Source organism: Leptodactylus fuscus, chromosome 3 (assembly GCF_031893055.1).
Source record: "Leptodactylus fuscus isolate aLepFus1 chromosome 3, aLepFus1.hap2, whole genome shotgun sequence".
Taxonomy (NCBI): domain Eukaryota; kingdom Metazoa; phylum Chordata; class Amphibia; order Anura; family Leptodactylidae; genus Leptodactylus; species Leptodactylus fuscus.
The window spans coordinates 190825287-190853074 of NC_134267.1; the positions used below are offsets into that span (position 1 = coordinate 190825287).

At 43.0% G+C, this 27788-nt stretch overlaps 1 protein-coding gene across 1 annotated transcript; it reads left to right on the top strand.

The window, feature by feature from the left end:
* The first annotated feature begins 553 nt into the window (after positions 1–553).
* LOC142196921 (selenocysteine lyase-like) lies at positions 554–3413 on the top strand. The gene is made up of 6 exons (XM_075266899.1): positions 554–612; positions 839–875; positions 1242–1325; positions 1856–1955; positions 2936–3011; positions 3107–3413. The coding sequence occupies exons 1-6, from the start codon at positions 554–556 to the stop codon at positions 3261–3263; spliced, it is 513 nt and encodes a 170-aa protein (XP_075123000.1). The 3' UTR covers positions 3264–3413.
* The last annotated feature ends 24375 nt before the right edge of the window (positions 3414–27788 follow it).

Sequence of the window (27788 nt, forward strand, 5' to 3'; positions counted from 1 at the left end):
AAAACACCTAAAAAATAATAAAAACAATGCATATTTGGTATCGCCGCGTCCGTAACAACCTGTATCATAAAACTAAAACATTATTTCACCTATACGGTAAATGTCGGGAAAAAAAATGGAACAAAACCGCCGGAAATAATGTTTTTTTGCCATCTCACCTTAAAAAATATGCTATAAAAAGTGATCAAAAAGTTGTATGTACACCAAAATAGTACCAATGAAAAGCACAGGTTGTCTCGCAAAAAATAAGCTGGTATTTCAGCATGAAACAGAGCTACAATACCCAGCACAGTCACTGCTAAGAAGACAATGCTCAGATAAGGTTAGATTCACATTTGTACTGGTGGAAAAGAATGACAGCAAGCCCGTCCTCTAAAACAGTGGTTACCCGCAGACCCCAGAGACTGTAATGGGGTCTGTCAGATTTCCAACATTTTTATATTGAAATTGTTAAAGAAAAAAAAGTCCTCCGTGCAGGATTTTCTCTTTGCCAATTTTCAGTTGGAGACTCTGACGCAGATGTGAACCTAACCTTAATAAAACGACATACACAATGAAGAGGCCAAAGCTCTTGTCTGAGGGCTGCAGCCCCTTCATTCAGCTGACCAGCAGGTAAGCAGCAGGTAGACCCTCACTGATCTGATAATGATGGCTTCTCCTAGTGATAATCCATCAATATTGTGATTCCAGGGAACCGCTTTAATTAAAGAAGAAATTGTTACTTATTAACATTACATTGTGAAAGTTGTAACAGAGAATTAAGGTTAGATCATAATGCAGAGCTTTCTAATACTTTATGGAATATGGCTGATTTGTAAAGATTGTGTCTTTTCTCCAGTACAGAGAATACACCTATGATTGCAGGACTTGGGAAGGTGAGGCTGAAATTCTTTGTATATATGTGTATGTCATATGCCATGTTTTAGTAAGCTCCCTGCTCAGCCAGGCACGTGCACTTAGTTTTATGGGGAGGGGGTGACAAACTGCTGCTAAGCCCTTTTGACAAAGACTTATCTCCCTCCACAAGAAAGAAGTGGGCACATTGAAATCTAGTCATATCCTCCTCTTCACATATCTCTGCCATTGGGGGAAAGTCATGCCATGCACATCAGAATTCACTGACATTGATGTTAGAAATAACTAGAAACCTGCTGCTTTGCAGAGTGTAGGGTATATAGTATATGCAATGAGACTGCCTTTAGTTTTCTATGAATTTAAGCTTAGGCCTGTTTTCTTTGCAGGCTGCGGAGTTGGTGAACTGTCAGTGTGCAGTGGACGAGGATCACATGAGAAGTGTGCGGGACTATCTGGAGGAAAGATTACAGGTGAGTAGGTTTTCTAGAACAAGGCCATATTTATAAGAACAGCAGAGAAAGAAATTAAAAAAATCACTACTCACCTCTTCTTTTGCATGGTGATCCAGCACTGTTGCTCCAGCCGTCACCAATACATGATCGCTCAGTGGCCTCAGCTGTCTTGTGCAGTACTACCGCCATCATGGCTGCCATTGCAGAGAGGTAATGTCTTTGGTACAGTACTTGGCTACTGAGGCCACTAGCGGGGTTGCAGAAGTCATGTGTTAGCTACTTATAAGATTTCTACCAGACATTGCCATGTAACCAGCCACAGCGTGAGCTTGCTGGTAACAATGAGATATTACTGTTGAGCATATGCTGTCATGGCAGCTGGGCAGGTATCTGACAATAAAGCGGTGCTAGAATACTTGCTGAAAGCTACAGCATAACTTGTGTAGGTTTGATAATATTCACATAGTGTCTTTGTAACTGCTCATTACAACGCTACATCCCAATGCAAGACTGGAACATGACTTTGCTGTTACGTTACCATATTTTAGGCTGTATTTGGTGATAACATCCGGTTTAATTCTCACTTCTCCGGCACTGAGCGTCTTCCTAACACCTGCAATGTGTCATTGCTTAGACCTCCAGTCCTTGGTAAGTATGTATGTCAGTCTTTTCTTACTCATGCTTATTCGGGGTTTCCAACCATGTACGATACGGGATGACTTGATGATTAATGGTACCCCAAGAAATAGGGTGTTTTGCACCCAAGTTTTGAATGGAGTGGTTAGTCAGACAGCGCATGCCACTCGATTGATTTGACAGGGAATTGTCGGAGATAGCTGAGTGCGTACTCAATACAAAAAAAGTGAGCCAGCACTCAAATTGGATGAAAAATGACAGAGTAGATTTATTCCATAAGTGCTGTATTTTGGTTCCACTAACAAATAACTAACCTTTATCATGCAGAGGAATGAAATGTAGCACTTGTGGAATAAATCCACCCTTTGCTATTTTTCATCCGCCTCACTTTTTAAGCTATTTTCTGCAGACTCGCACCTTAACCCCTTGAGAGGGTTTTTGTATACCCAGTGCTGTTCTAGATTTTTTTTCTCTTTAGAGTAAGTTGTCAGCTATTTCAAGCAGTCCCCAAATAAATGTATGATGTGATGCGTGCTTTCAGTCCAACTGGAAAATCCTGTTATGGAGATTGGAGGTGATACCCAGCGATCAGCAAGTTGTCCCCTCTTATGTGGATGTGGGTCCTACTCATTGACTGTTATCTTTGGTTGCATAGTCATACAGGAAATCTCTAAGTCACTGATAGGACTGTCCTATTGACTTTACAGCATAGCAAATGCAGGGATTTCAATGAATAAATTCCAAGTTATAATGAATCTAGCCATATAAAACTATAGCCTGCTACCTGCAGACTGCACGGCATGTTCCAGGGGATAGCTTTACTTTAGCACACTATACTGATGGGAATAAATCTGATACATACAATGTAAGTAGAAACAGTGCACAGATAGAGACTGGACAGCCAGACCCTGAATGCCATTTTCTTTAACAATAAATATGCTTTAATGTCTTTTTATAAACCATTTTACATGAACCTTTGCTCTTTATTGCAGGCCGTGAGTGGCTTTCACACTGTGAGTATCTCTTAGCGAGTGTTGGTGCAGCATGTCACTCGGACAAAGGGGACAGGTACACAATATAACTAATAGATGTCTTCTAATGAAATGCTTTTCGCACACATCCTTCCATGTTAATTTTGCAAAAATCCAATTTTTCTTACACAGACCGTCCCATGTGCTGCTGAGTAGCGGTGTACCACCTGATGTAGCACGTGGCGCCATTCGCTTGAGTGTGGGCCGAGACACTTCAACAGAAGATGTGGATTTGATTGTTAAAGATCTGAAAAAAGCTGCACGAAGACTGGAAACAAAAGAGGCTTAAAGGGAGAAAAACTAAAACATATTTCTGTTTGGCAACTGCAGACTTGTTTGTCCGAAGGACCAACCTGATATAGGAAAGACTCTATAATTCAATGTAAAGGCTACTTTATGGAGTAATATAGAAATTGTGTATATGGTGCATAGAAATGTGTACTGGAGAGGACGGGATCATTTTATCTGGTGGGACAGCAGGGTATTTCTATAGGGAACTTGTCACATGGATAATGCAGTGTAATCTGCAGACATATTATAGAAGAAGAGAAGCTGAGCAGACTTTACAATATACCGTATTTTCCGGACTATAAGCCGCACATAAAAACCTACGATTTCCTCAGAAATCGTAAGTGCGGCTTATAGTCCGGTGCGGCTTATATATGGATGGAAGCAGCGGCAAAGACTGCGTGCCGCTTCCATACATACATAAAAGGCACCGTAAGGGTGCATTCACACTACCGAACGCCGGCGTGTATCACAGCCGTACACGCCGGCGTTACAGCAGGGCTGCTGGACACTTCCTATTCATTTCTATGGGAGCCGGCATGCGAGCGCTCCCCATAGAAATGAATGGAAAAAAGCAGTCCATTCATTTCTAAGGGGAGCGCTCGCATGTCGGCTCCCATAGAAATGAATAGGAAGTGTCTGGCAGCCCTGCTGTCACGCCGGCCTGAAACAGAACGTGAAACTTACCCAGCGGTGCAGGGCGGGCTGGGGGGGCATTCAGGCCTCCTCTGCCTCCGATGTTCCGTCCCTCTCCTCCGGCACTCGCTGATAATGGCCGGGGCGCATGCGCAATATCATAATGCTTCTACTGCGCATGTGCCCTGGCCATTATCAGCTTGCGAGCGCCGGAGGAGGACGGAACATCGGAGGAAGAGGAGGCCTGAATGCCCGCCCACCCTACACCGCTCGGTAAGTTTGACATTCTGTTTCAGGCTTTTATTTTAAAACGGGGGGGGGGGGGGGGGGTAGTTTAACCTAACGTTTACGGTTGGGCTCTATCAGCATGATTTTGCTGATAGAGCCCCTCCTCGCCTGCCGAGCGCTTCCAATAGAAGCGGCTGGCACGCGGGGGGTTGAGCGGCCACTGGCAAAGTCTGCCTGCCGCCGCTTTCTTTTTTTTGTAACTCAAATTTTTATTGAAAATTTTTTTTTAAACAATAAGAAAAGAAAAAACAATTACAAGTTACAAGGCGAACACCCGCCCTGCGAACAGAAAAAGCACACAGTGCAACACAAAATACAATCATAGAAGAATTAAAAAAAAAAAAAAAAAAAAAAATTAAAGACAAAGAAAGCACCATAGAAAAAAAAAAGAAAAAGGAAAAAAGGGGGGGGGGAGGAGGAGGGAGGGGTTAGTGGGACAGATGAGTGGGGGAGAGGACTAAATGTGGGGGGTGAAAGGGTAGGTAGGGGTGAGTGTGAGCAGTCAGGAAACCAGTGAGAGCGCTCGCCAGGTCATCCATACCACAGCCAGTTGGGAAGGGCTCGCGAGCGACCACTGGTCAAATACCTGAGACGAACAACAAGAGTATCAATCAGAGGAGGGGTCAGAGCCCAGAAGCGTCCGGTACTCTGCAGACTGTTGAAATCTGAACCAGTAGAACCAGGTTTTGATGTACGCCTCAGTCGTGCCATGCAGGAAAGACGTGAGATTTTCCATGCGCATTATCTTGTTGACCTTCGAAATCCAGAGGGAGAGAGGAGGAGGATCCACTCGTTTCCAAAAAAGGGGGATACAAGCCCGGGCAGCGAGGATCAGGAATCTAAGTAGGGAACGCTTAAAGACCTTAACAGAAGACTCACAATGATTAAGGAGGAACAGGGCAGGGCCCAAATGGTGAGAAGTTTCAGTAAGCTGGAGGGTTATCCGCTTGACCCCCTCCCAGAAGGACGAAAGGGCAGGACAGGACCAAAAAATGTGTAGCAGCGTGCCTTCCTCGTCGCCACAGCGCCAACATAATGGGGACACCTGAGGAAACATAGCATGGAGTCTCGTAGGAACCCTATACCATCGGGACAAGATTTTGTAGCTGGCCTCCTGGTGGCGAGAGCTGATGGAAGCAGTATGAGAAAGGCGAAAAATGCGCCTACGCTGCTCCTGAGAGAGGGAAAGGGATAAGTCAGATTCCCATTTCAACAAGAACGGCGGAACAAAGTCCTCCGGAGGTTCAACCAGGATCCGGTAAGTGAGCGAGAGGGAGTGGCGAAGGGGGCCAGCACCAACACAAATCTTCTCCAAGGGGGTAGGTTCGACGCGGAACTCTGCAGGAGCAGGGAGAGAATGTAAAAAGTGACGAAGTTGCATCCCCCGCCAAGCATCCAAAGGGGGCAGCTCAGGAGGGGCCTGGGAATTCAGAAGTGTAGTCCATCCCCCAGCATCCTGGAAGTGACAGGCACGGAAAATCCCATGACGGCGCCAATTACGAAAAACTCGGTCAAACATTCCAGGTGGAAAGGCAGGATTGCCCAGCACTGGGAAAAGAGCGGAATCCTTAGGGAGGAGAGTGGAGCGAACAAGGCCCCTGGAGCAAATCCGAAGCGTGGGACCAAGGGTAGGGTGAGAAAAGAGAGATGACAATGAGGAGGAGTCCAGCCATGGGGCAACCTGCAAAGGGATCGGAGAGAATGCCTGTTCAATGTAGACCCAAGGTTTAGAAACAGCATGCCTACACCAGTCCACGACACGAGTCAGGTGGGTAGCCAAGTAATAGGACTTCAGGTCCGGAAGCGATAAACCACCGCAACTCTTGGGACGAAAGAGAAAAGCCTTGCTCACTCGGGCGGGTCTGCCCGACCAGATGAACTTCAGTTGGACGGAAGTGAGGGATCTAAGAAAAGACAGAGGGATGTGAATGGGAAGCGCCTGCATCAAGTAGAGAAGACGAGGGAGAATGTTCATTTTAAAAATCGCGCATCTCCCGAACCAAGTAAAGGCTCCAGTGGACCATCGAGTACAATCAGCCCTGATAGACACCAGAAGTGGGGGGAAGTTGCAACGAAAGAGATCTTTCGGGTCCGGAGTAAGATAAACCCCCAAATATTTGAGAGAAGTGGGGGCCCAATGAAAAGGGAAAGATTGACTCAATGAGGTGGCCGCCGAGGAGGAAAGGGTCACATTAAGGGCTTCCGACTTCGAAAAGTTGATTTTAAAATTCGAAAGGGTCGAGTAAACCTGAAAGGCAGATATCAGAGATGGAAGAGAAACATGAGGGGAGGAGAGAAAAAATAGCAAGTCGTCTGCATAAGCCGCCACTTTGTATAAACAGGAAGAATGAGAAGCGCCTGAGATGTTCGGGTCGGCTCGAACCTGGCGGAGGAAGGGTTCAAGAGTCAGGACGAAAATGAGAGGCGAGAGGGGGCATCCTTGCCTAGTGCCATTTCGGATAGGGAAGGACTGGGACAATAAACCGTTCACCCTAACCATCGCTGTAGGGAGAGAGTATAGAGCCATGATCCAACTCATCATGCGATTTCCAAGACCAATATGTAACAGGGTCTCTTCCATGAACCGCCAGTTGACCCTGTCGAAGGCTTTCTCAGCGTCAGTTGAAAGAAGCATGAGAGGAGAGCCCGATTGTTTAGCCCCATACATGAGGTTGATAGCTTTGGTAGTATTATCTCGAGCCTCACGGCCGGGTAAAAATCCAGCTTGATCTGGGTGAACAATATTTCCTAACAAGGGCGATAAACGCGTCGCAAGGATCTTGGCTAAAATTTTTAGGTCAACATTGATTAGCGAAATGGGGCGGTAGTTAGAGCACAGAAGAGGGTCCTTTCCGGGTTTGGGGATAACCGCTATGTGAGCACACAGGGAGTCACGACAAAGGGCCGAGCCATCAGTGAGAGAATTGAAAACTTTCAACAGTCTGGGGCGGAGTTCATGGCCAAGTTTCTTATAGTATACCAAGGTAAGGCCGTCTGGGCCTGGGGCCTTACCCGTTGCCATACTGGAGATAGCTAAAGAAATTTCCTCTTCAACAATAGGAGATTCCAAGGCCGTCAATTCCTCTAGAGACAACGACGGGAGACCAGAGGAGGAGAGATAAGAACGAATGCGATCTCGGAACTCCGCTTCAGGGAGAGGAGAAGGGCCAGAGTTTACAGAATACAAAGAGGCATAGTAGTCCTGAAAGGCAGCTGCAATATCAAGGGGCATGTGTAATCGAGTACCCTGGGCGGAATTGATCGCCGCTTTCAATAAGATATAATGCGCACCGGACTGCGGCTTATAGTCCGGTGCGCCTTATATATGAACCGAGACGGACTATAAGGCGCTCATGGGCAATGCGGCTTATAGTCCAGTGCGCCTTATAGTCCGTAAAATACGGTACAAAGAGCAGAGATGGATAAAGGACAAGTTCTATGGAATATTTCCCACAAACCTATGCATCAGACTGCTCATCTCCCTCTGTTCTATCACCTGCTGCCTACAGACTGAACACCATTTTTGATGTGACAATTTCCCTTTAAGAGTCAGTAGTTTATTTTAGTGAAATCAGCGCAATAGTGTAGAATAATATAGAAGTATCAGTTTAGTTTATTTTTTTAGATTTTGCTGGCTACTTTAAAGGGGCTCTATCAGCAAAATCATGCTGATAGAGCCCCACATATGCATGCATAGCCTTTAAAAAGGCTATTCAGGCACTGTAAAAGTTAAATTAAACTACCCCCCCGTTTTAAAATAATAACTTATATAAGAATGTTCTCTACTTACAGAAGGTGCACCCTGGGCGGGCATTCAGGGTGCGCCGTCTTCTTCTTCCCCGCCTCTTCTTCCTCTGACGTCTTCGGGTCCCGTCCTCCTCCGGCGCTTGCTCGCGGACACTGATAAAAAAAAATAGCCCGGGCGCATGCGCAGTAGCACGCGGCTTCTACTACGGCTACTGCGCATGCGCCCGGGCTATATTTTTTTATCAGTGTCCACGAGCAAGCGCCGGAGGAGGACGGGACCCGAAGACATCGGAGGAAGAAGAGGCGGGGAGGAAGATGAAGACACACCCTGAATGCTCGCCCAGCGTGCACGTTCCGTAAGTAAATCACATTCTTTTTTAAGTTATTATTTTAAAACGGGGGGGTAGTTTAATTTAACATTTACGGTGCCTGAATAGCCTTTTTAAAGGCTATGCACGCATATGTGGGGCTCTATCAGCATGATTTTGCTGATAGAGCCCCTTTAAGGCTCGTCTTACATGACCGTATTGGTTTTACGGTCCGCAAGTTGCTGATCAGCAACACTACTATTTTACTCCAATTACACAGACGTCCGTGTCCGGCCGCACGCTCCCATAGAGTTCTATGGGCGAGTCCGTGCAGTGCTGTGAATTCACGGCCTTTGCGGACCTGCTGTATTCAGTGTGGACCTCGGTCACGGCATGGCACACCATGGATAAAGTATCCGGTTGTCTAACTGAATATAATGTGTCCACAAATGGTCCGCAATTGAAAACCCACAATTGCAGACCATTTGTAGATTTAAATTACAGTCGTGTAAGACCAGCCTAACTATAGGTGAAGCACAACATCCACACTGGGCCCTATGGTAGTGGGGGCCCCCTCAGCCGACCTGGATAGAGCTGGAGAGTCTAGTTTCAGGCAGCTGGAAGAGATTTCAACTCTATCTGTATCCTTAAGGCACAGAGTTGCATACATTGGTGGAATATGGAGGTATCAGCTCTGTGCTCCATTATTCAGTTTTGGGTTGATGATGTCTGCTGCAGGGAGTCATGTTGAGCCACACGATTATTGCAGCTGGAGCCGTGTATGTAATATATTGATGGTGACTGAGGAGTCTGATAGTATTATTTGGGGGCTACTGAAGGGGCATTAATGTATGTGTTTTTGTGGGGGGTCACTTAAAAATAGTTTTAATTGGGCAGACTAATCTGAATGGCCCTGACTATTCCTATCAATAACATGCAGCACCTGATAAATGTTATATATATATGGGTAACTGACTATTGGCATCTCCTGTTCTAGTGATCAGTGACTTTCTTAATCACTGGTTTATGGTTCACCCCCCCAAATCACAAACTTTTTAATGTCACTCCCACACAGTAATCCTTGAAGCTGAGATACAGGGAGTTGTTCTTTGGGATCAACAAATATTGAACAGCCTTTGTTTCAGGATAACTTACATAAGGGATACATGGTGGTCAGCAGCAATGCCCAGCCCTGACCAATTCATTGGTGTCGGCTTTGTTACCTCTTTATCAGTATAAACAAAATGCAGAGCAGTCTTTATGGAGGAGCATAAGGTGCACATTAAAAGGACGTGGTCCTCAAATCATGGTTCTGTTTAATTTCAGTGGATAATACATTTACAGTGGTGATTTCACTAAGCTTTCAACAAACATGGCATAAATCAGTAATACAAGTGAATAGAAGAAACTCTGTAATATACTGTATAGAGAAAAACGCTTCTTTCTCCAGTTGTCAGACTCCACCCTCCTCCTAAAATTACGGTGAAAATCACACACTATCAGCAACTGTGTCTACTATGTTAGATATGCATTAGTGAATTTTCAATAATCTGCTTCAATTATATAGAGAACCTTTCATGTCCTCAGAGATTTGCGGTGCTGGAAATATTAGTGCCTTTAGTCGGAGAAGTGGACACCCATATCTTCAGCACCGGGGCACATACTGGGAAAGCTGATTCAATGCACAGGCGACTTTCTAGCAGTATATAATACTGCATATCTCTGAGAATGTGAAAGGTCCTCTATCATCTGACTATTGAGGATAAGGTGCTGTGTTTTTGTACATGAGGAATAACCCTATTTCCAGTCATTTTAGGACTTATGTTTTGCATTATTTAGCAGTTTCCTGTCACATGTGATCTGTGCTCTTCTCTACTTTCTGAGCTATTGGGTGAAGACTAGCTGCCATGTACTGCACACAGTGAGTAGAGGAGAGTCTGCTCTGTAAAGGCAGGATATACATCAGTACTTCTTTATATGAGTAAACCACTTTGGTTGTAATAGACTGGATTTGGAGCTGAACAGAAATTCTAAGTCTTGTTTTATTCTGTTATCTCCTTCACTCTTGTACATTCCTCCCCCTCCCTTCTTTGTAAACTTCTAAGTTTTTTCATGTGATATACAGTCCATGGTCATGTGATGGACACACAGATGCACAGTTTGTTATAGTCACAGCACAGTAATCAGACATCTGCCTGGTAATGAGCTGTGCACCTGTGTGTCCGTCACATGACCATGGACTGTATATTGCATGACCAAGGACTGATTTCTATCCACTGCAAATAAGCAGAATGAATGAATGAATGAAAGCAAGCAAAGATTTAGAAAACACAGAAAGTATATTGGAAATTTGTAGAACTTTTTATTATGCAAACAATAACATTTGCCTCTCAATATTGGTCTGAAAGTGGACAAGCCCTTTAAGTGCAACCATTGACATTTGAGTTGTGAACAAAGATTCTCTGCAGTGGAAGAGCATCTCTCATCTGTGAATATGATATGAAGGAAGTCAGAGACTTAACTACGTCTAACTGTCCTCAATCCTGAAGCAGCCGCCCACCTTGGAAAAATCATTTTAGGACATTTTCAAGTCAGGACCCTCATCTATATACCATATGTAATGGAGAGCAGCTACAGTGTGTCTTGCTCCTGGAGCACTCTGGTTACACATGCACAGTAACAGACTATTGATTTCAATGGTAATTGTATAAATCTTCTTTTCTGTGTCAGTGGTGCTGCAGGGGAATTTAAAGGTGTCTTCCATTTTATTTTTGAACAGATAGAAAAGGTTACTAATAACCAACAGTATATACTCTACTGTACATTCAGTCAGGGATCCAGCAGTGTCTCCATTCAGGTCCCCAGTCTTTACCTTCTGCCGTGTACAAGTGCACCAGCCAGTCATTGTCTGAGTGGTAATGCTCCGATCCATCACACATTGCAGCTCAGCCACTGATTGGCTGACTAGTGTCCTGCAGCAGGAGGGGCCAACACTAAAATGACGTGACTGCTGGAATTGTAATTCATCGACATATTACATGTATTGCACTTGCTTTATGTTCCTTACTTTCTATTAGTGTGTGTCTGCTGTCAAGAAATGATTGTATTAAAGATATGAAATTGCTCACTAATATTCCGGCTCTCACAAATGATATCTTTCAGGACATTCTTGAATCCCCTCAGCTGACTGGTATTACAATCGGATTTATCACATCTCAATGCGTTTATCCCATTGCTATCTATGTCAGACTCATCAGAAAACCTTGATAGGATCAGCCAGATAGAAAATAAATAAGCTGGGGGCGTGTCTAGTGGCTCCACCCCCTGCCTTGTGATTGGATGATCAGCGCGAGGTAGGTTGCAATGATAATGGGGCACTACAATGCACCCCGTGAGTTAGATGGATGACATACCTGAATACCGTCCTGTGTAGTTTGTGTAGGCGCATAGTTATTTTAGCGCAAAGTTTTGCTCAATGCCCAGATGATCAAGATATAACCATTCTGTAAGTAGCCAGCAATGTTTTTCTATAAACAATATGGAAATGCCAGTCCCATAGAACGATAGCTATTCTCTAACAGATGCATCGCAAAAGTAGAGAGACACAAGGACCGTAACCGGACGATGCATCAAAGCGAGGCCTAGCACACTACATATATGTACTAGATCTAGTACTTAAGTTTTTATAGTACTGTATATTATATTTTACAGGTTTTCACTGTAACTAAAGTAAGAGAAACGTGGACAACCGAGATCTACAAACAGTTAGGTGTCCCGAAATCCTTACTAAGGCTTGTCATCTCCAGTGCTGATGTAAGTTCCCATAGGGGAACGTAAGACTTGTACTTAAACTTACACCTGTCCTGGCACTAGCCATCAGGTTGGGGAAAAACATAATGCAACTAATGGTTGTGCCAAACTGCAGTAAATGTGGGACACTAACATAGGCTGAGATCAGAAGTCCCCGCCATGTTCATGGCTCTCTCACTTCTGTGAGTATTACAATACTGAGAAGTTCTGTAGTAGCTGGCGGATACTTCATCAGGTAGAATGGAGGATGAAAGACCCTTGTTCTTGGCAGAGGTGTCCTAGAGAAGTCCCAAAGGTAGGACCCATGCCCATCAGACATAAATAGCAAATCTTATAGATGTCATAGGAATTCCCAGTAATGGGACAAATATAAAAAAGGACACTTCTATTCAGGTAACAATAAAAATAATTTTTATTTTTATAGGATATATATTTTTTAGAATATTCTGCAGCACATTATATATCAGGAGGTACAGACAATATGAGACATTACAGAGTAATACATTAATCATCACCAATTCAGTAGGCGTGAGGGCCCTGCTCACAAGAGCTTACAATCTATGTGGAAGAAGGGAAGACACAAGAGATAAGAGTCCTTGTACAATGGCCAGCCATCTGGATATCAATAATATAGGCTGCATGAGCCTGTTACCAGCCAGTATCTATATGTACAAGAAACAAAGTGCGTTGATATGCAGGGATATTTTTAGGTGAGGGCAACTCGGTCTGAGAAATAATGTAGAAGGGAGGGGATTTATAAGGATGTAGGGGGCTCACTATTGTGCAAGGCGTGCTGAAGTAGGGTCCCAACCTGTAAATAACAGTAAGTAAGAGACTTCACACTTGGAAGGGAAAGCGCTCCATATGTGGACACCCGGCCTTCCATTGCACCCGCTCCTTTGAAGCATATATATTAGAGTCTGATGAAGGTCGAACTGACTGAAACGTCACCTATGTTTACTCCACTTGGAATTGTATTCACTTCATTTGGACTGTACTATATATACTGACTTTATATGCCTATATGTTGAATTAAGTCATCACCACCATTACACTTTCATACAAGTGTGAAGTCTTGGGATTGGGAGGGGTCTCAATGGTCAAACCCTCACCAACCAGGTATTTATCCTATAGATAGAGGATAAATACTATTCATGGCATAACCCTTTATTCCAAACAGGCAACCAATGCCAGTCACTACAAGTGACGCCCCATATCTTCCCCATTAGTGACAATAAACTCCACCAGCTTTATCAGTAGTCACAGCAGCCCACTCGCTGTCCTAGTAGTCAAGTAGACTGGCTAACCTTCCTTGTAGTCATAGAAGTCCAGAAAACATTGGTAAATAAATCTCATACAGCTACAACCTGCTGCCAGTGAGAGGCAGGGAATGGCAGAGAGGAAGGACTTCCCATGGGATTGGAATTACCTAATTATTCTTGTTCCATAATGGTCATAGTGTGGCACATGAGGGGGCATTTTTAACCCCTTCCCACCAATGGCATTTTTTGATTTTCGGTCTTCATTTTTGACTCCCCTCCTTCTAAACCTCATAACTTTTTTATTTCTCTGCTCCCAGAGCCAGAGTCTTAATCATTGCGGGACAAATTTTTCTTCATGATGCCACCATTAATTATTCTGTATAATGTACTGGGAAAGTGGAATTTTTTTATATGGTTTTGTTTATCATTTTAACCCCTTAAAAAAAATCCAAAACTTGAGTTAAAATTTTTTTTTCTAAAAGTTGTCATATTTTGACACCCGTAACTTTTTTATATGTCCGTGTACGGGGATGCATAGGGCGTCTTTTTTTTTTGGGGGGGGGGGGGGCGGGTGTACTTTTTAGTTCTACCATTTTCGGGAAATGCTATTGCTTTGATCACTTTTTATTCAAATTTTTATCAGAATCAAAACAGTGAAAAAACGGCGGTTTGGTACTTTTGACTATTTTTCCTGCTAAGGCGTTTACCATACAGGAAAAATATTTTTATAGATTTGTAGAGCGGGCGATTTCGGATACGGAGATACCTAACATGTAGGTGTTTCACAGGGGGTCTGATCACTAATGCAATGCATTATAATGCTAATGCATTGCAAAATATCGGCACATCTATTTCAGGCTATGTAGCATAGCCTGTAATAGAAGCAATGTAATGACAAGCCAGGGAGCCTTCACAAGGCTCCCGGCTGTCATAGTAACGTGACGTCGGCCCCGGAGCAAACTCCGGGTGCCGGCGATCACCAGAAAAATGGCAGCGCCCACGCGCTGCCGGGAAAATGGCGCCTCAGTCAGCTTTGACTGAGGTGCCGGAAGAGTTAATGCGTAAAGCAGTAGACACCTGGCGGTTATGGTGGCCCCCCGGCTCTCTGACGGTCGCCATAGTTACACACCCGGCATGCGCCGTACTAGTACGGCGGATGTCGGGAAAGGGTTAAAGACTTGGGTCATCTGAGGGGGCATTACTAAACAAAAGAGGCACATCAGACAGCATTAGAGAGTGGAACTCCATGAGTGAGCATTATTAGAGAGTGGAAGAGCATAAGTGGGAATTTTTAATGACTATAAGCAAATGTAATATTGATATTATTCATAAATGAAGGCACATGAGAGGGCACTATTAGTGAGTGTTGGCACACGAATAGGCATTATTACTGAGCAGATTTGTAATTGGGGCATTATTACCTAATGGGATGAGCATTGTTAGTTAGCATGGTGCATCAGAGCATTACTACTGAATGGGGCAACAATTGGGGCAATGTTACTGAGGGGGAATGCAGTGGAGAGTTATTACTAAGTGGGGCACACACTAGGTATCATTACTGAGTCCAGATGGAATTGGGGCAATGTGGAGACATTGATAGGATACATAAAAGGCGGCATTAATACTGAGTACTGAAATAAATGTAGGCATTATTGGGACATTAAAAAGACATTAGTACAGTATTAACAGGAGCTAAGGAGTTCTATCATTGTATGGGGGAACTAGAAATGGCATTAATGTGTTCTATCTGTAGGGAACACTATACTGTTTGGGACAGCTAAAAATGTTAGAAGTGACACGTAATGTACAGGATTTATAGGGGACACTAAAACTAGGGTACTGTCAATGTGTGTTGTTCCAAAGATAGCATTATCACCTTCTGGGGCACTATGGATGGGAGGTTTATGTAAAAACTAAAATCTTTTGTCCTCCTTGCATCACAATATGTATTATTTCTGTTGTGCCTAATATAGCACCATAGCTGGATCTGTGATAAGCTCGAGAAAATACAATTACCAGTAGGTACAAAAAAGTTGTGACTATAAAGAAACAAAGATATTTAGATGTTTCTAATTATTGACAGTGCATGAATGGATCTGCTGACTTTTCCATTCCTGCAGTGCTTGCTTAAAAAAAAAAAATCCGACCTCCACCTTACCCCTTAATAGTCGGCCATCACACACCTTTTTCCCCATACCTATGACAGCACTGTCATGAGTGTGAGGAAATTCAACTACTGGTAATGGTAAAATGGGCATAGGCATGTGCTAAGATGTTACTTTTAAAAAAAAAAAAAAATCTGGCCTCCTCCTTACCCCTTAATAGCCAGCCATCACACACCTTGTTATTTCCTCTTTGCCCAAGACAGCACCATGAGCTGGAGCTGTCATGAGCTTGAGGAAATCCTATTACCAGTAGGCATGAAAAAATTGGCACATGCCTATGACTATAGTAAGCGCAGATGTATTTACGCTGATACTTACCGCCAGCCCACGATTTTATCTGCTGGCTTCTCCATCTTTGGTGTTCTTCTTTGCGGATCCCACGGAGTCTCCATGGTCTTCATTCTTCCAGTACTTCCTGGGTATTGATTGAAGAGATGTCCAATCTTCTGTTCTTCAAGGTGGTCTTCCAGAGGCTCAGAAGTTCGGCTTACTCAGATGACTGTAGAGCTGGTGTTCTGTCAAGGGATTCCATGTTGAGAAAAGAAAATCCCTTGAACACGGCCTGGTCCTTTGATGATAAAGGTGTTCTTCTGGCTTGTCCTTCTTCCAGTTTCATCAGATTCTTCGGTCTTGGATGATGCTGAAGTTTCGGTGGCTATAAAAGAGAAAGAAATATAATAGGAATATTAGTATTATAACATTTTATCACAGTCCCCATTTAAAACTCATTGTTCTGGATGAATACTACTAAAATAATAGATAGAAACTTGATAATATTAAAAATTACTGAAATAATGTTTTCTTCTAAGAATGCCATATGATAATAACAGCAGTCCTTTTTTAGATACCGTATTTTCCGGACTATAAGGCGCACATAAAAACCTACAATTTCCTCAGAAATCGTAAGTGCGGCTTATAGTCCGGTGCGCCTTATATATGGATGGAAGCGGCGGCAAAGTCTGCGTGCCGCTTCCATACATACATAAAAGGCACCGTAAGGGTGCATTCACACTACGGAACGCCGGCGTGTATCACAGACGTACACGCCGGCGTTACAGCAGGGCTGCCGGACACTTCCTATTCATTTCTATGGGAGCCGGCATGCGAGCGCTCCCCATAGAAATGAATGAACAGACACTTCCCATTCATTTCTATGGGAGCCGGCATGCGAGCGCTCCCTATAGAAATGAATGGAAAAAAGCAGTCCATTCATTTCTATGGGGAGCGCTCGCATGCCGGCTCCCATAGAAATGAATGGGAGGTGTCCGGCAGCCCTGCTGTCACGCCGGCCTGATACAGAACGTGAAACTTACCGAGCGGTGCAGGGCGGGCATTCAGGCTTCCTCTTCCTACGATGTTCCGTTCTTCTCCTCCGGCGCTCGCTGATAATGGCCTGGGCGCATGCGCAATATCATAATGCTTCTACTACGGCTACTGCGCATGCGCCCAGGCCATTATCAGTTCGCGGCGCCGGAGGAGGAGGACGGAACATCGGAGGAAGAGGAGGCCTGAATGCCCGCCCACCCTGCACTGCTCGGTAAGTTTCACATTCTGTTTCAGGCTTTTATTTTAAAACGGGGGGGGGGGTAGTTTAATCTAACTTTTACGATTGGGCTCTATCAGCATTATTTTGCTGATAGAGCCCCTCCTCGCCTGCCGAGCGCTTCCAATAGAAGCGGCTGGCACGCGGGGGGTTAAGTGGCCGCTGGCAAAGTCTGCCTGCCGCCGCTTTCAATAACATATAATGCGCACCGGACTGCGGCTTATAGTCCGGTGTGCCTTATATATGAACCGAGACGGACTATAAGGCGCTCATGGGCAATGCGGCTTATAGTCCAGTGCGCCTTATAGTCCGTAAAATACGGTATATACTTACTACAGGAACATATGGTGGAGTCACTTTCAGGGTTTCCACGGCAATCCAGTCGATGTGCTGAAAAAATCGATGATCTCTGATGTTTCCGGTGACGCCCAATCTCTTGGCTGGATCTCTCTGAAGAAGCTAAAATGATAAAGCAAAACCCATCAATATAATCTATAGAGACGATTAAACACATCACTATTTTATTGAGAAGCCCGTCAATCCGCTGTCATAGAGTTCACTATTATACCATTGTACAATACATAGTACTTATACCTTGTAACTACTGACCTGTCTTATGATATCATCAAAGCCCGAATATAAATCCTCGAGTGTCGAATCTTCTGGTCGTTCACTGATGTCCATATCTTCTAGGATGGCACCAAAGGAGTACCAGTCCACTGCGGCAGTGTATTCCTCTTCAGCTAAAATCTATCATGGAGAAGAGAATTCTTATTAAGTTCCTAAAATTGTTGCACAACGTTCATATCACCATAATATTCAGGGTTTGTTAAGTTTAAGAGAATGTCAACATTTACACACCCTTTTGACATGTAATGGGTGAGGGTCTCTACCTTGAGACCTGCACAGAAAGGGTCCATAGTGCTCTTATGGGCACTGTGCTGTGTTTTGTGTGTCTTGCGCTTTGGATTGGAATGATTTTTAGAAGGTCCCATTCACTGTAGATCAGGGGTGCTCACACTTTTTCAGTGTGTGAGCTACTTTTTTACTGACAAGGCAAAAGATCTACTAGGGCGGGTCTGTGGGCGGGGGCGGGGTGGGCGGGTCCGGGCGGATCGCGAGAGCAAGACAGCGGCGTTCTGTGGCTGCCCAGGGATCCCCAGTGTTTGCTTCTTCACAGCGCAGGCTGAGAGTCATCTACAGACACTGGCAGGCGGGGCTGCCGCAGCCCCAGCCTGCCAGTGTCCGGAGATGATTCTCAGCCTGCACTGTGAAGAAGCAGACACCGGGGATCCCTGCATCCCGCGATCGACCCATACGTCCTTTGCGATCTACCAGTAGATCACGATCGACATATTGGGCACCCCTGCTGTAGATGAACTGTAAGGTGCATATGTAGGATTGTGTGTATAGTCCAAGATAACTAATGAGGTTACTACGAGTAAAACCTAGGAAAAATCCATTCTTCTCACCTCCGGAGCCATGTAACCTGGTGTTCCAGCATATCCAGTGGCTGTTCGGTCTTCAAGCTGGTTGTCGATTGAGAGGCCGAAGTCGGTGATCTTGAGGTGCCCGGATGCAGTCATCAAGATGTTCTCGGGCTTGAGGTCCCTGGTAAATAGAGAAAGAAATGATTATTGTTTGGAAAGATAATGTTACCATTAGTTATTACTAATACATGGCTGATTGTAAGGTGAGCACTCCTAAATGTAGTTACCGGTGGATGACGCCCTTTGAGTGGATGAATTGAAGTCCACAGACGAGTTCAGCCGCGTAGAATCTGGCAAAAAAACAATGAATGTGTGTTATATCTTGAGGAGAGCACAACAAATCCTCACCAGAACCCCTAAGACACATAAACCTTCAAGGATGTGACAATATCTTATATCTTACCTTTATAGCTATGATCAGATATGGAAATGACATAAAACTTTACCTTGCACTGTAAATATCAACCTGCCCTATCATCAATAGGAAGGTGTTGAAGTCGCCGCCGCTCACGTACTCCATCCCGAGGAACAGTTGACGCTGTTACACAGAACGTATAGATATATTTATTTACATGGCCATTATTATTATTATATCTATACATTTACTACAGAATAGCTCAGTATAGCTATAGGATAAATGATATATGCCGTATTCTGTGGTCATCTCATAGTATGTATTATACAGTACTGGGCCCTATTAGCTATAGAATATCATTATTCACCCCTCAGATGCCGAAGACATTATATTTGAAAAGAATCAGTGTGTTTTCTATCAATCAACTCAGAATGAGAAAAAGATGTTCTGCAGCAGCTGGGGTTTAAAAGTCCATATAATGTAAAATAAAAGCCTTACAATGTCAGTTCTATTACTAGACAGTTTGATGAAAAATGATGAAATGTTAGAGATGTTAGAGGATAAAACCCATGGACAGTGGGGTCTATATGGCGGGGTAATACGTGCTGCTATACATATAGGATAATTGATAATTAAGAAGTCAATCTTATACCTTGGTCTGGAACGCAAAAGTGCCATGTACAAGGAAAGGGCTCCCGGACGCTGTCTGTAGAATTCGTCGCTCCACCGTCGGATCTTCTTCATTTTCAGCAAGGAGTGCTCTTTTCTCGATGATCTTCACAGCAAAATGTTTGCGGGTAGATGGATCTTCCGCCAGCAGGACCGTTCCAAAACTTCCCCGGCCGAGCTCATGATGGAATAATAGTCGTCTTTTGATGTCATAGACGGTGCTACTGGCAGCGGGTGGCCTGACATTGCTGTCTCCTAGGAGGGGAGTAAAAACAAAAATTTCAATATATTCAACTTTACTGGGCATTGTTCACACTGACATTGATTGCTTTCTTTAAGTGAAGCTCTGGTGTGGGATTTCAGCAATTCTATAACATTAGTGTTATCATATTCAAGTACAAAGTGAGTTATAACTTCATCTGAAATGTATCAAATTGCTTATCATTTGCATGTAACACCATTAATCTCTATAGTGTTTGCATTCACTTTACCAGCAAAGACTATGAAGTGCAACAACAGAACCATGACAGTTCCTAAAAGAAACTGCAAGATCAGCGCCGCACCTCCCATGAGGCGACCTGAAGCGAGCGCTTCAGGCGGCGCTATGCCAGGGCCTCAGGGAGGGCGGCATTTTTGGTTACCTAAGCCAGTCCAGGACAAGCTGTCCTGGACTGGCTTAGCACCGAGTGGTGGTTTGGGGAGGCCACTGGAGCAGCGCTGCTCCAGCAGCCTCCTCTCACGCTCAGGAAGAGATCAGGTCGTCTTCGTGCCTGCTCTCTGCCGGCGAACGGCGCTAAGCCCCTTCCCCTGTACTTCGTCATGTCCCCTCCGCCCCGCCACACCCCCTCCGCCCCGCCCCCTCCTCCCGGCTGGGGGGGGAGGGGCAGCTTTCTGTAGTTCGCCTCGGGCGGCGAAAGGGGCAGGTTCACCCCTGCGCAAGATAGTAAACTTACAGTAGTGTAGGAAATCCTACAAGGAATCCTATTGTTTTCTAACATAGATCCACAGCAGTTTCCTGCAGCCATCACTAGGGGGAGCTCAATGTAAAGATGGTTTTACAGCTTCTGTTGAGTTTAGTGGAAGCTCCATTACTTCCTATGTACTGAGCTCCCCCTAGTGGTGGCTGCAGGAAGATATTTTTATCATGCACTGTTGAAAAGCAAGTTACAGATTTAGAGTTGTATGGTAGAAATCTATCAGTGTATTGACGCCAATTTCGGTGTAGATGTTCAGAATGACCCCCATATTAATAAAACACCAAACTAGAAGTAGGTTATTGTAAGCGATGTGAATATGATTTTTTATTAATTACAAAAATTCCTCCATTTAACAAAACAAGGGTCTCTATGTGTTTAGGAACAACCATCTGTTATTATACTAGAAAAGAATGTGATGGGAATCCTCCAATCTGATTACATATTTATTCATATTTACATTACATGTGCTCTGGATTTTGAACATGGGATATATTGTATAAGAGGCAGACACTCCTATGGTTGAGACACTGACTTCACTGATTTCAATGGGAAGTTTTGTTCTTTTTTATAGTAGTTTTCTTTTTTATATAATGTATTAGTAAGTAAACATATATGGCAGTAAATTATATGCTGAAAAAATATTGATCTGGATTTTGTATATACATACAATGTACTGGCATATTGAAATATATCTCTATATACAGTACAGTATACATGTAAAGAAAAATCCTACTTATGACAGATGTGCGGTTAGTGGCTCTGTCATCATAGTGCCCATCTATTATACAACATACACTGTCTTCATACTCCAGAACACGCTTAACCCCTTAACGACCGGTCCATAGTAAAATTACGTCGACACTGACAGGTCCTTCCTGACTGCCCTATAGTAAAATTACGTCGGACAGTCAGGGAAGGATTCCCTGTCAGTGCCGATGTAATTGTATCGGATCTTAGCTGTATCTGACAGCTAAGACTCACTCCCTACCCCCCCCCCCCATCGGAGGGGGCTCCGACGGTTTCTTTTTAACCCATTCAGTTCCGTGATCAAACATGATCATGGAACTCAAGCAGTTCCGCAATGTTGCCGGTCTGATTGGCACCCCACACGGAGAGATCGGTGGGTGCCGATGTTTCTAATATGCAGCCTGGGGTCTGGCCAATGACCCCAGGCTGCTACAGACCCCCAATTCCTGGTTGATCCTGCTGGGTAATGAGGAAGTCAGCCACAGACAGCCTCTGCACGCCTTCCTCTACACGCTCCAAGACACTGAATGCTGTGTCCTGCAGCGTCTAATACAGAATTAGTGACGCTTTTATCAAAGCATCACTAATTCAAGTTTCCTAAAGGGACACAAGAAAAAGTTTAAAAAAGTGAAAAATAAATAAATTGCCTGATAAAAATGAATAAAGTTATAAAGTCCCAAAAATTCCCTTTTTTCTATAGAAAATGAATTATATAAAAAAAAAGCCTAAACATTAATAAAAAACAACGCATATTTAATATCGCCGCATCCGTAACAATCTGTATAATAAAACTGAAACAATATTTAATGTACACGGTGAACATCGGAAAAACAAAACTGACAAAACCCGCCGGAAGTAGTGATTTTTCGCCATCTCACCTTACAAAATATGCTATAAAAAGTGATCAAAAAGTCATATGTACCCACCAACAGTACCAATCAAAAGCACAGGTTGTTCCGCAAAAATAAGCCCTGAACCATCACTGTCAACCGAAAAATAAAAATGTTACGCCTCTCAGAAGATGGCGATGCAAAAATCATTGACTTATGTCCCCAAATGTGTTTTTCTTCTACAGAATTAGTATCGCATAAAAAAATAATATAAATGAGATATCGCCGTAACCGTACCGACCCGCAGAATAAAGGACACATGTTACTTATACTGTACGGTGCATGGCGAAAAATTTAAAAGGTAAAACACAATGCCAGAATAATTATTTTTTAAAATCCAGCAAAAAAGGGTTATTAAAATGTATTCAATAAGATGTAGCCACCCAAAAGTGGTGTCATTACAAAATACATCACATCCCGCTAACAACAAGCCCTTATATGGCCACGTCACCAGAAAAATAAAGAAAATATAGCATCTAGCAATGTGAAGACAAAAAAACCCCCCAAATTGCCAAATCATTAGAACACAGCTGACTGCGGCAAGAAGGGAATGTATAAGCTATGGGAGCGAATATCAGGGGACACCCCAGATTTACAGCTTATGAGCGAAAAGACACCAGAAGTGACCCCCAGAGTGACTCCCCCAATCATAGGAGCTACTGGAACATAGTAGGGAATTTGGTGTCTGCACACAGCTTATATATTCCCTCTTCGCCATCCGCTGTGCAGTCACGTCTGGGATACTAATACTCACTAAACCCCCTGATAAATTCTTTGAGGGGTGCAGTTTTCAAAATGGGGTCACTCCTTTGGGGAATCTACTTTTCTAGTACCTTACGAGCTCTACAAACATGACATGGCGTTCAGATACCAAACATCTGAATCTGCACTCCAAAAGCGGCATTGCGCTTCTTCCCTTCTGCCCCCTGCTGTGTGCCCAAACTGCAGTTTATGCCACATGTATGACACATGTATGACACTGGTATACCCGGGATAACGGACGTAATGTCATATGTGGTATAAAATGATATTAGGGCACAGCCGGACACAGAAAGGAAGAAGGGTTATTCGGCTTTTGGAGAGCCCTAGAGTGGACAGTAAACTGGAATTCCCCAATAAGTGGCCCCATTTTGTAGAGGCAATTTTAGGGTCTCTTTAACGTTTAAATGTTAAATGTTTTTTATTATTGTTACCTTTCAGGCTATATTTGTTGTTCTGTATCTTCCTGTTCACATTGGTTGAATATTTTATTGGCGAAATATTTTATTGGCTATATATTTTATTAGCCTGATTCTAGCCCCCATTTTCAGTGGTTGGGATTAGCAACAACGTTGGATTGTGTTAAATAATGTCTCCAATGAACATTTGTGTCACTACTGCTAACATTTTGTGACCTGCCAGCCCACACAATTTTTATAGTTATATTCACAATTCATATATATATTTTTTATTTTGTATTTATTGTATTTATTGGGTCATTTGTCTTTTATTAGGATACATTGTGTTTCTGTTACACTTGAAAAAGGGGAATCCCCGAAACGCTGTGCGTAGCGTCGTGTTTTTATGAAAAGCAGAATAAAGTGCGTGTGTTGTTTATCCCAAGAGAGTAGCGCAGCTTTCTTCGCATCCACCGGTCATTCGTCTGAATCTTTTGTCCCCCAAGGGGTCTCTGGATGAAACTGCTGCTGCTGTGAATCTCCCTTGTACCTGTATACACGTTCAATTTGTGTGTATTTCCTGTGGTTGCTCGGTATTACTTTTTTCAACAAATGAGACATGGCACCTCAAAACTATTCCAGCAACATCTGCCCACCAAAATCCAAATAGCGCTCTTTCCATTCTGAGCCCCACCATGTACCCATACAGCAGATTATGGCCACATATGGGGTATTGCAGTGCTCAGGAGCAATTGTGTAACAAACTGTGGGGGGCTTTTTCTCCTTTAACCCCTTGTGAAAATGAAAACTTTGGGAATAATGGGACATTTTAGTAAATTTTAACCTACACATCCCAAGTTTAGTAAAATCTGTGAAAAGGCTATAGGGTCAAAATACTCACTATACCCCTCAATGAATACCTTAAGGGGTGTAGTTGATAAAATGGTGTCATTTATTGGGGTTTTACCGAAGTGATTTTGAGATTGTTTTCTCGTAACACATTGTACTTCATGTGAGTAGTAAATTTTGGTTGATATGTTTTGTGTTTAATTATGAAAAAATAGGAAATTTGGTGGAAATTTTGAAAAATATGCATTTTATAAAGTTTGAAATGATGTGCATTACATACAGATAGTCAGACCGCCAAAATTATATCATAAATCTCATGTCCCAGATCTCTGCTTTATGTCGGCATCAAACTTTAGTCACCCTTTTATTTTTTACGGACATTATAAGGTTTACAAGTGAAACAACAATATTCAAAATTTTCAAGTAATTTCCAAAACCCATTTTTTAAGGGACTAATCCAGTTATGAAGGGGTTTTGAAAGACCCTTTTATTAAACCCCCCCCATAAATCACTCCATTTTCAAAACTGCACCCCTTAAATAAGCCAAAACAACATATACCTAGTATTTTAACCCTATAAATGCTTAACAGGAATTAAGACAAAATGGAGGTGAAATTTACACATTTGATTTTATTTTACTAATATTTTCATTTAGCCCTAGAATTTGCACATTCACAAGGGGTTAAAGGAGAAAACGCATCCCACAATTTGTTATGCAAGTTCTCCCGACTACCACAGCTCCCCACTTGTGGGTGTAAACTAATATATGGGCGCACAGTGAGACGCAGAAGGGAAGGCGCGCCAAGGAGCTTTTAGAGGGCAGATCTGGCTGCGATCAGTTTCAGGAACCATGTCGCATTTACAAAGCCCTAGAGGTGTCAAAACAGTGGAAACCTCTAGAAAATGACCCCATTTTGAAAACCGCACCCCTCAAAGAATTTATCAAGTGATGTAGTAGCATTAGTAACGCCGAAGTGAATATGTAAGCTGTGCGGAGTAAATTGGGTACACCAAATCCCATTCTATTTTCCCACTAGCTCCTATGACACGGATGGGGAAGAGGGGCATTCTGGGGGATCAACGCTGGTGTATTATCTCTCATAAGCTCTAAATATGGGGGGTCCCCTGAAAATGCTCACACAGATTATACATTTCCTTCTAGTCGCAGCCACTTACGTTCTAATGATTTGGCGACTTTTGGGGTTTTTGTCTTCACATTGTACAAGCTAGATTTTTATTTTCTGGCAATGTGGCCATATGAGGGCTTGGTGTTTGCGGTATTAGATGTACTTTTCAATGTCACCATTTTGGGGCCTGTAACTTACTGACTACATTTTATTAACTCTTTCTGGGTGGGATGTAAAAGGAAACATCAATTCTGGCATTGCTTTTTAGCATTTTTTTTTCCCGTGCAGCGTACAGCATAAGTAACGTGTTACCTTTATTCTGCGGGTCGGTACGGTTACGGCGATACCTCATTTATATAATTTTTTAATGCGTTGCTATTTGTGCAGAATAAGATTCAATTTAGGGAAAAAATCAATTATTTTTGCATCACCATCTTCTGAAAGGCATAACATTTTTATTTTTCGGTAGACAAGAGCTGGTTGAGGGCTTATTTTTTGCAGGATGACCTCTGCTTTTTATTGGTACCATTTTGGTTTTCATCTGACCATTTGATTACTTTTTATTGAACATTTTGTAAGGGAAAGGTAGTGAATAATTATTATTTTCTACTTTTTTTTTTTATAACGTTCACCGTTCGGGTTAAACAATGTTTTAATTTTATTGTTCAGGTAATTACGGACGCAGGGATACCAAATATGTAATTTTTTTTCTATTTTCTTTATTTTACATAATAAAACATTTTATATGGGGAAAATGGGATTTTTGGGGCTTTATTTATTTCTAATTTATTTTAAACTTATTTAAACTTTTTTATTATTACTTTTTTATAACTTTTTTTTCTGTCCCCATGGGGGATTGAAGTAGTGATCTGCTGATCACTGCTTCACTAGATATACGCTGCAATACACATGTTACACGTGTATTGCAGAGCACAGGAAGCTGTCAGCCTGTGTAGACGCACAGGCTGACAGCTTCCTTTTTAGGCAGGATCAACCAGATACGTGGAGGGGACAGCATGGGGAAGACCCGGGGTCACTGATCAGACCCTGGGCTGCCCACTACCGTCGTGGGGGGTGCCGATCGGCATCATACTATACTGAAACCCTTGAGATGCCGGCAGTCATGTTTGACCGCCGGCATCTTAGGGGTTAACACCCGCGATCGGACCCGGTTCCGATAGCAGGTGTTACAGGGCATTGTCGGCCGTAACATACGTGCACCATGCAGCCGCCGTAGTACTACGGCGGTTTGCGGGAAGTTGTTCCCGGCAGCGCCGTACTATTACGGCGGATGTCGGGAAGGGGTTAATGGGAGGTTTTGTCATTATTCCACCTATTCCTGTCTGCAAACATAGCTTGGTACAGGAAAAAGTCACATACTCAAAATTTTCAAATTTGCTTATAAACTTATAAATTGTCTAAATTACTAAAATAATTCTAAATATACTAAAATTATTTCAAATATGCTTGAAACAAAAAAGGAACATTTGGAAGTATATAACTACTAACTTTTTTGCCCTGTATTATTGTGTATATGTGAGATATTGCAGCTTAAAATGGAAAAAATTTAAAAAATTTTTAAATTTTCAGCATTTGCGAGTTTTTTAAAATAAATTTACACAAGTTATATCAGTCTAATTTTACCTTCTCAGTAAAATACATGTCATGAAAAAACAATATCAGAATCGCTGGAATGCACTATACTGTTACAGAATTATTCACTGATAAAGTCACACATGGCAAATGTCTAAAATTTGGCTTGGTCATTAAGGTCCAAAACAGGCCGGTCACTTAGGGGTTAACTCCAAAATATGTAAAGCTTTAAATTCATAAAGTATATTTATTAAATAAACTATTCAGAACTTACTAACATTTTAGGGTCCATTCACATGGAGGAAGTTGGCGCTGATTCTATCACGGAATCCGCATCGGAATCAGCGCTAAAAAAATCCCCTCCCATTGACTTCAACGGGTTCCATTTTCCGCACGGAACCCATTAAAATCAATGGGAGGCTTTTTTTTTCAGTGATGATTCTGACGCGGATTCCGTGATAGAATCAGCGCCAACTTCCACTGTGTGAATGGACCCTTACAGTAGGAAAGTAAATGACATTAAATTTATTTTAGGGAACGTTCACACTTGTGTCGTTTCAGCTATTCTTCTAGTTGGTCATAAGGCCAGAAGAACAGATTAAAAATAGTCCAGCTGATGATGGACAACAACAAATCTCTATAGACCCCATGGATGATAATGGAGTCCATTGGGTATCCTTTTCCCTCTGACATTGCCAGACTGCACAAAGTTTTGTCCACAATTTCGGACAGATCCTGTGCCGGACAGACTCCTGTGCAGATGTGAATGTATCCTTAGTAGTCATAATGAAGAAAAAGAGAAGTAACCATAGATATGCATATCACTGACCTTCATCATTGCGGCAAAAAAAGCCATGAGAACTGGTCAATAAATACTCAAATTCACAATGCCGACAGGTGAAGTGCGCTGGCC

Bases quoted from the DNA above. Each gene is read 5' to 3' on its own strand.
- LOC142196921 (XM_075266899.1), top strand. From the start codon at position 554: ATGAAGAGGCCAAAGCTCTTGTCTGAGGGCTGCAGCCCCTTCATTCAG. The intron at 613-838 runs GTAAGCAGCAGG...TCTTTTCTCCAG, and splicing joins TTCATTCAGCTGACCAGCAG to TACAGAGAATACACCTATGA. The intron at 3,012-3,106 runs GTACACAATATA...TTTCTTACACAG, and splicing joins CACTCGGACAAAGGGGACAG to ACCGTCCCATGTGCTGCTGA.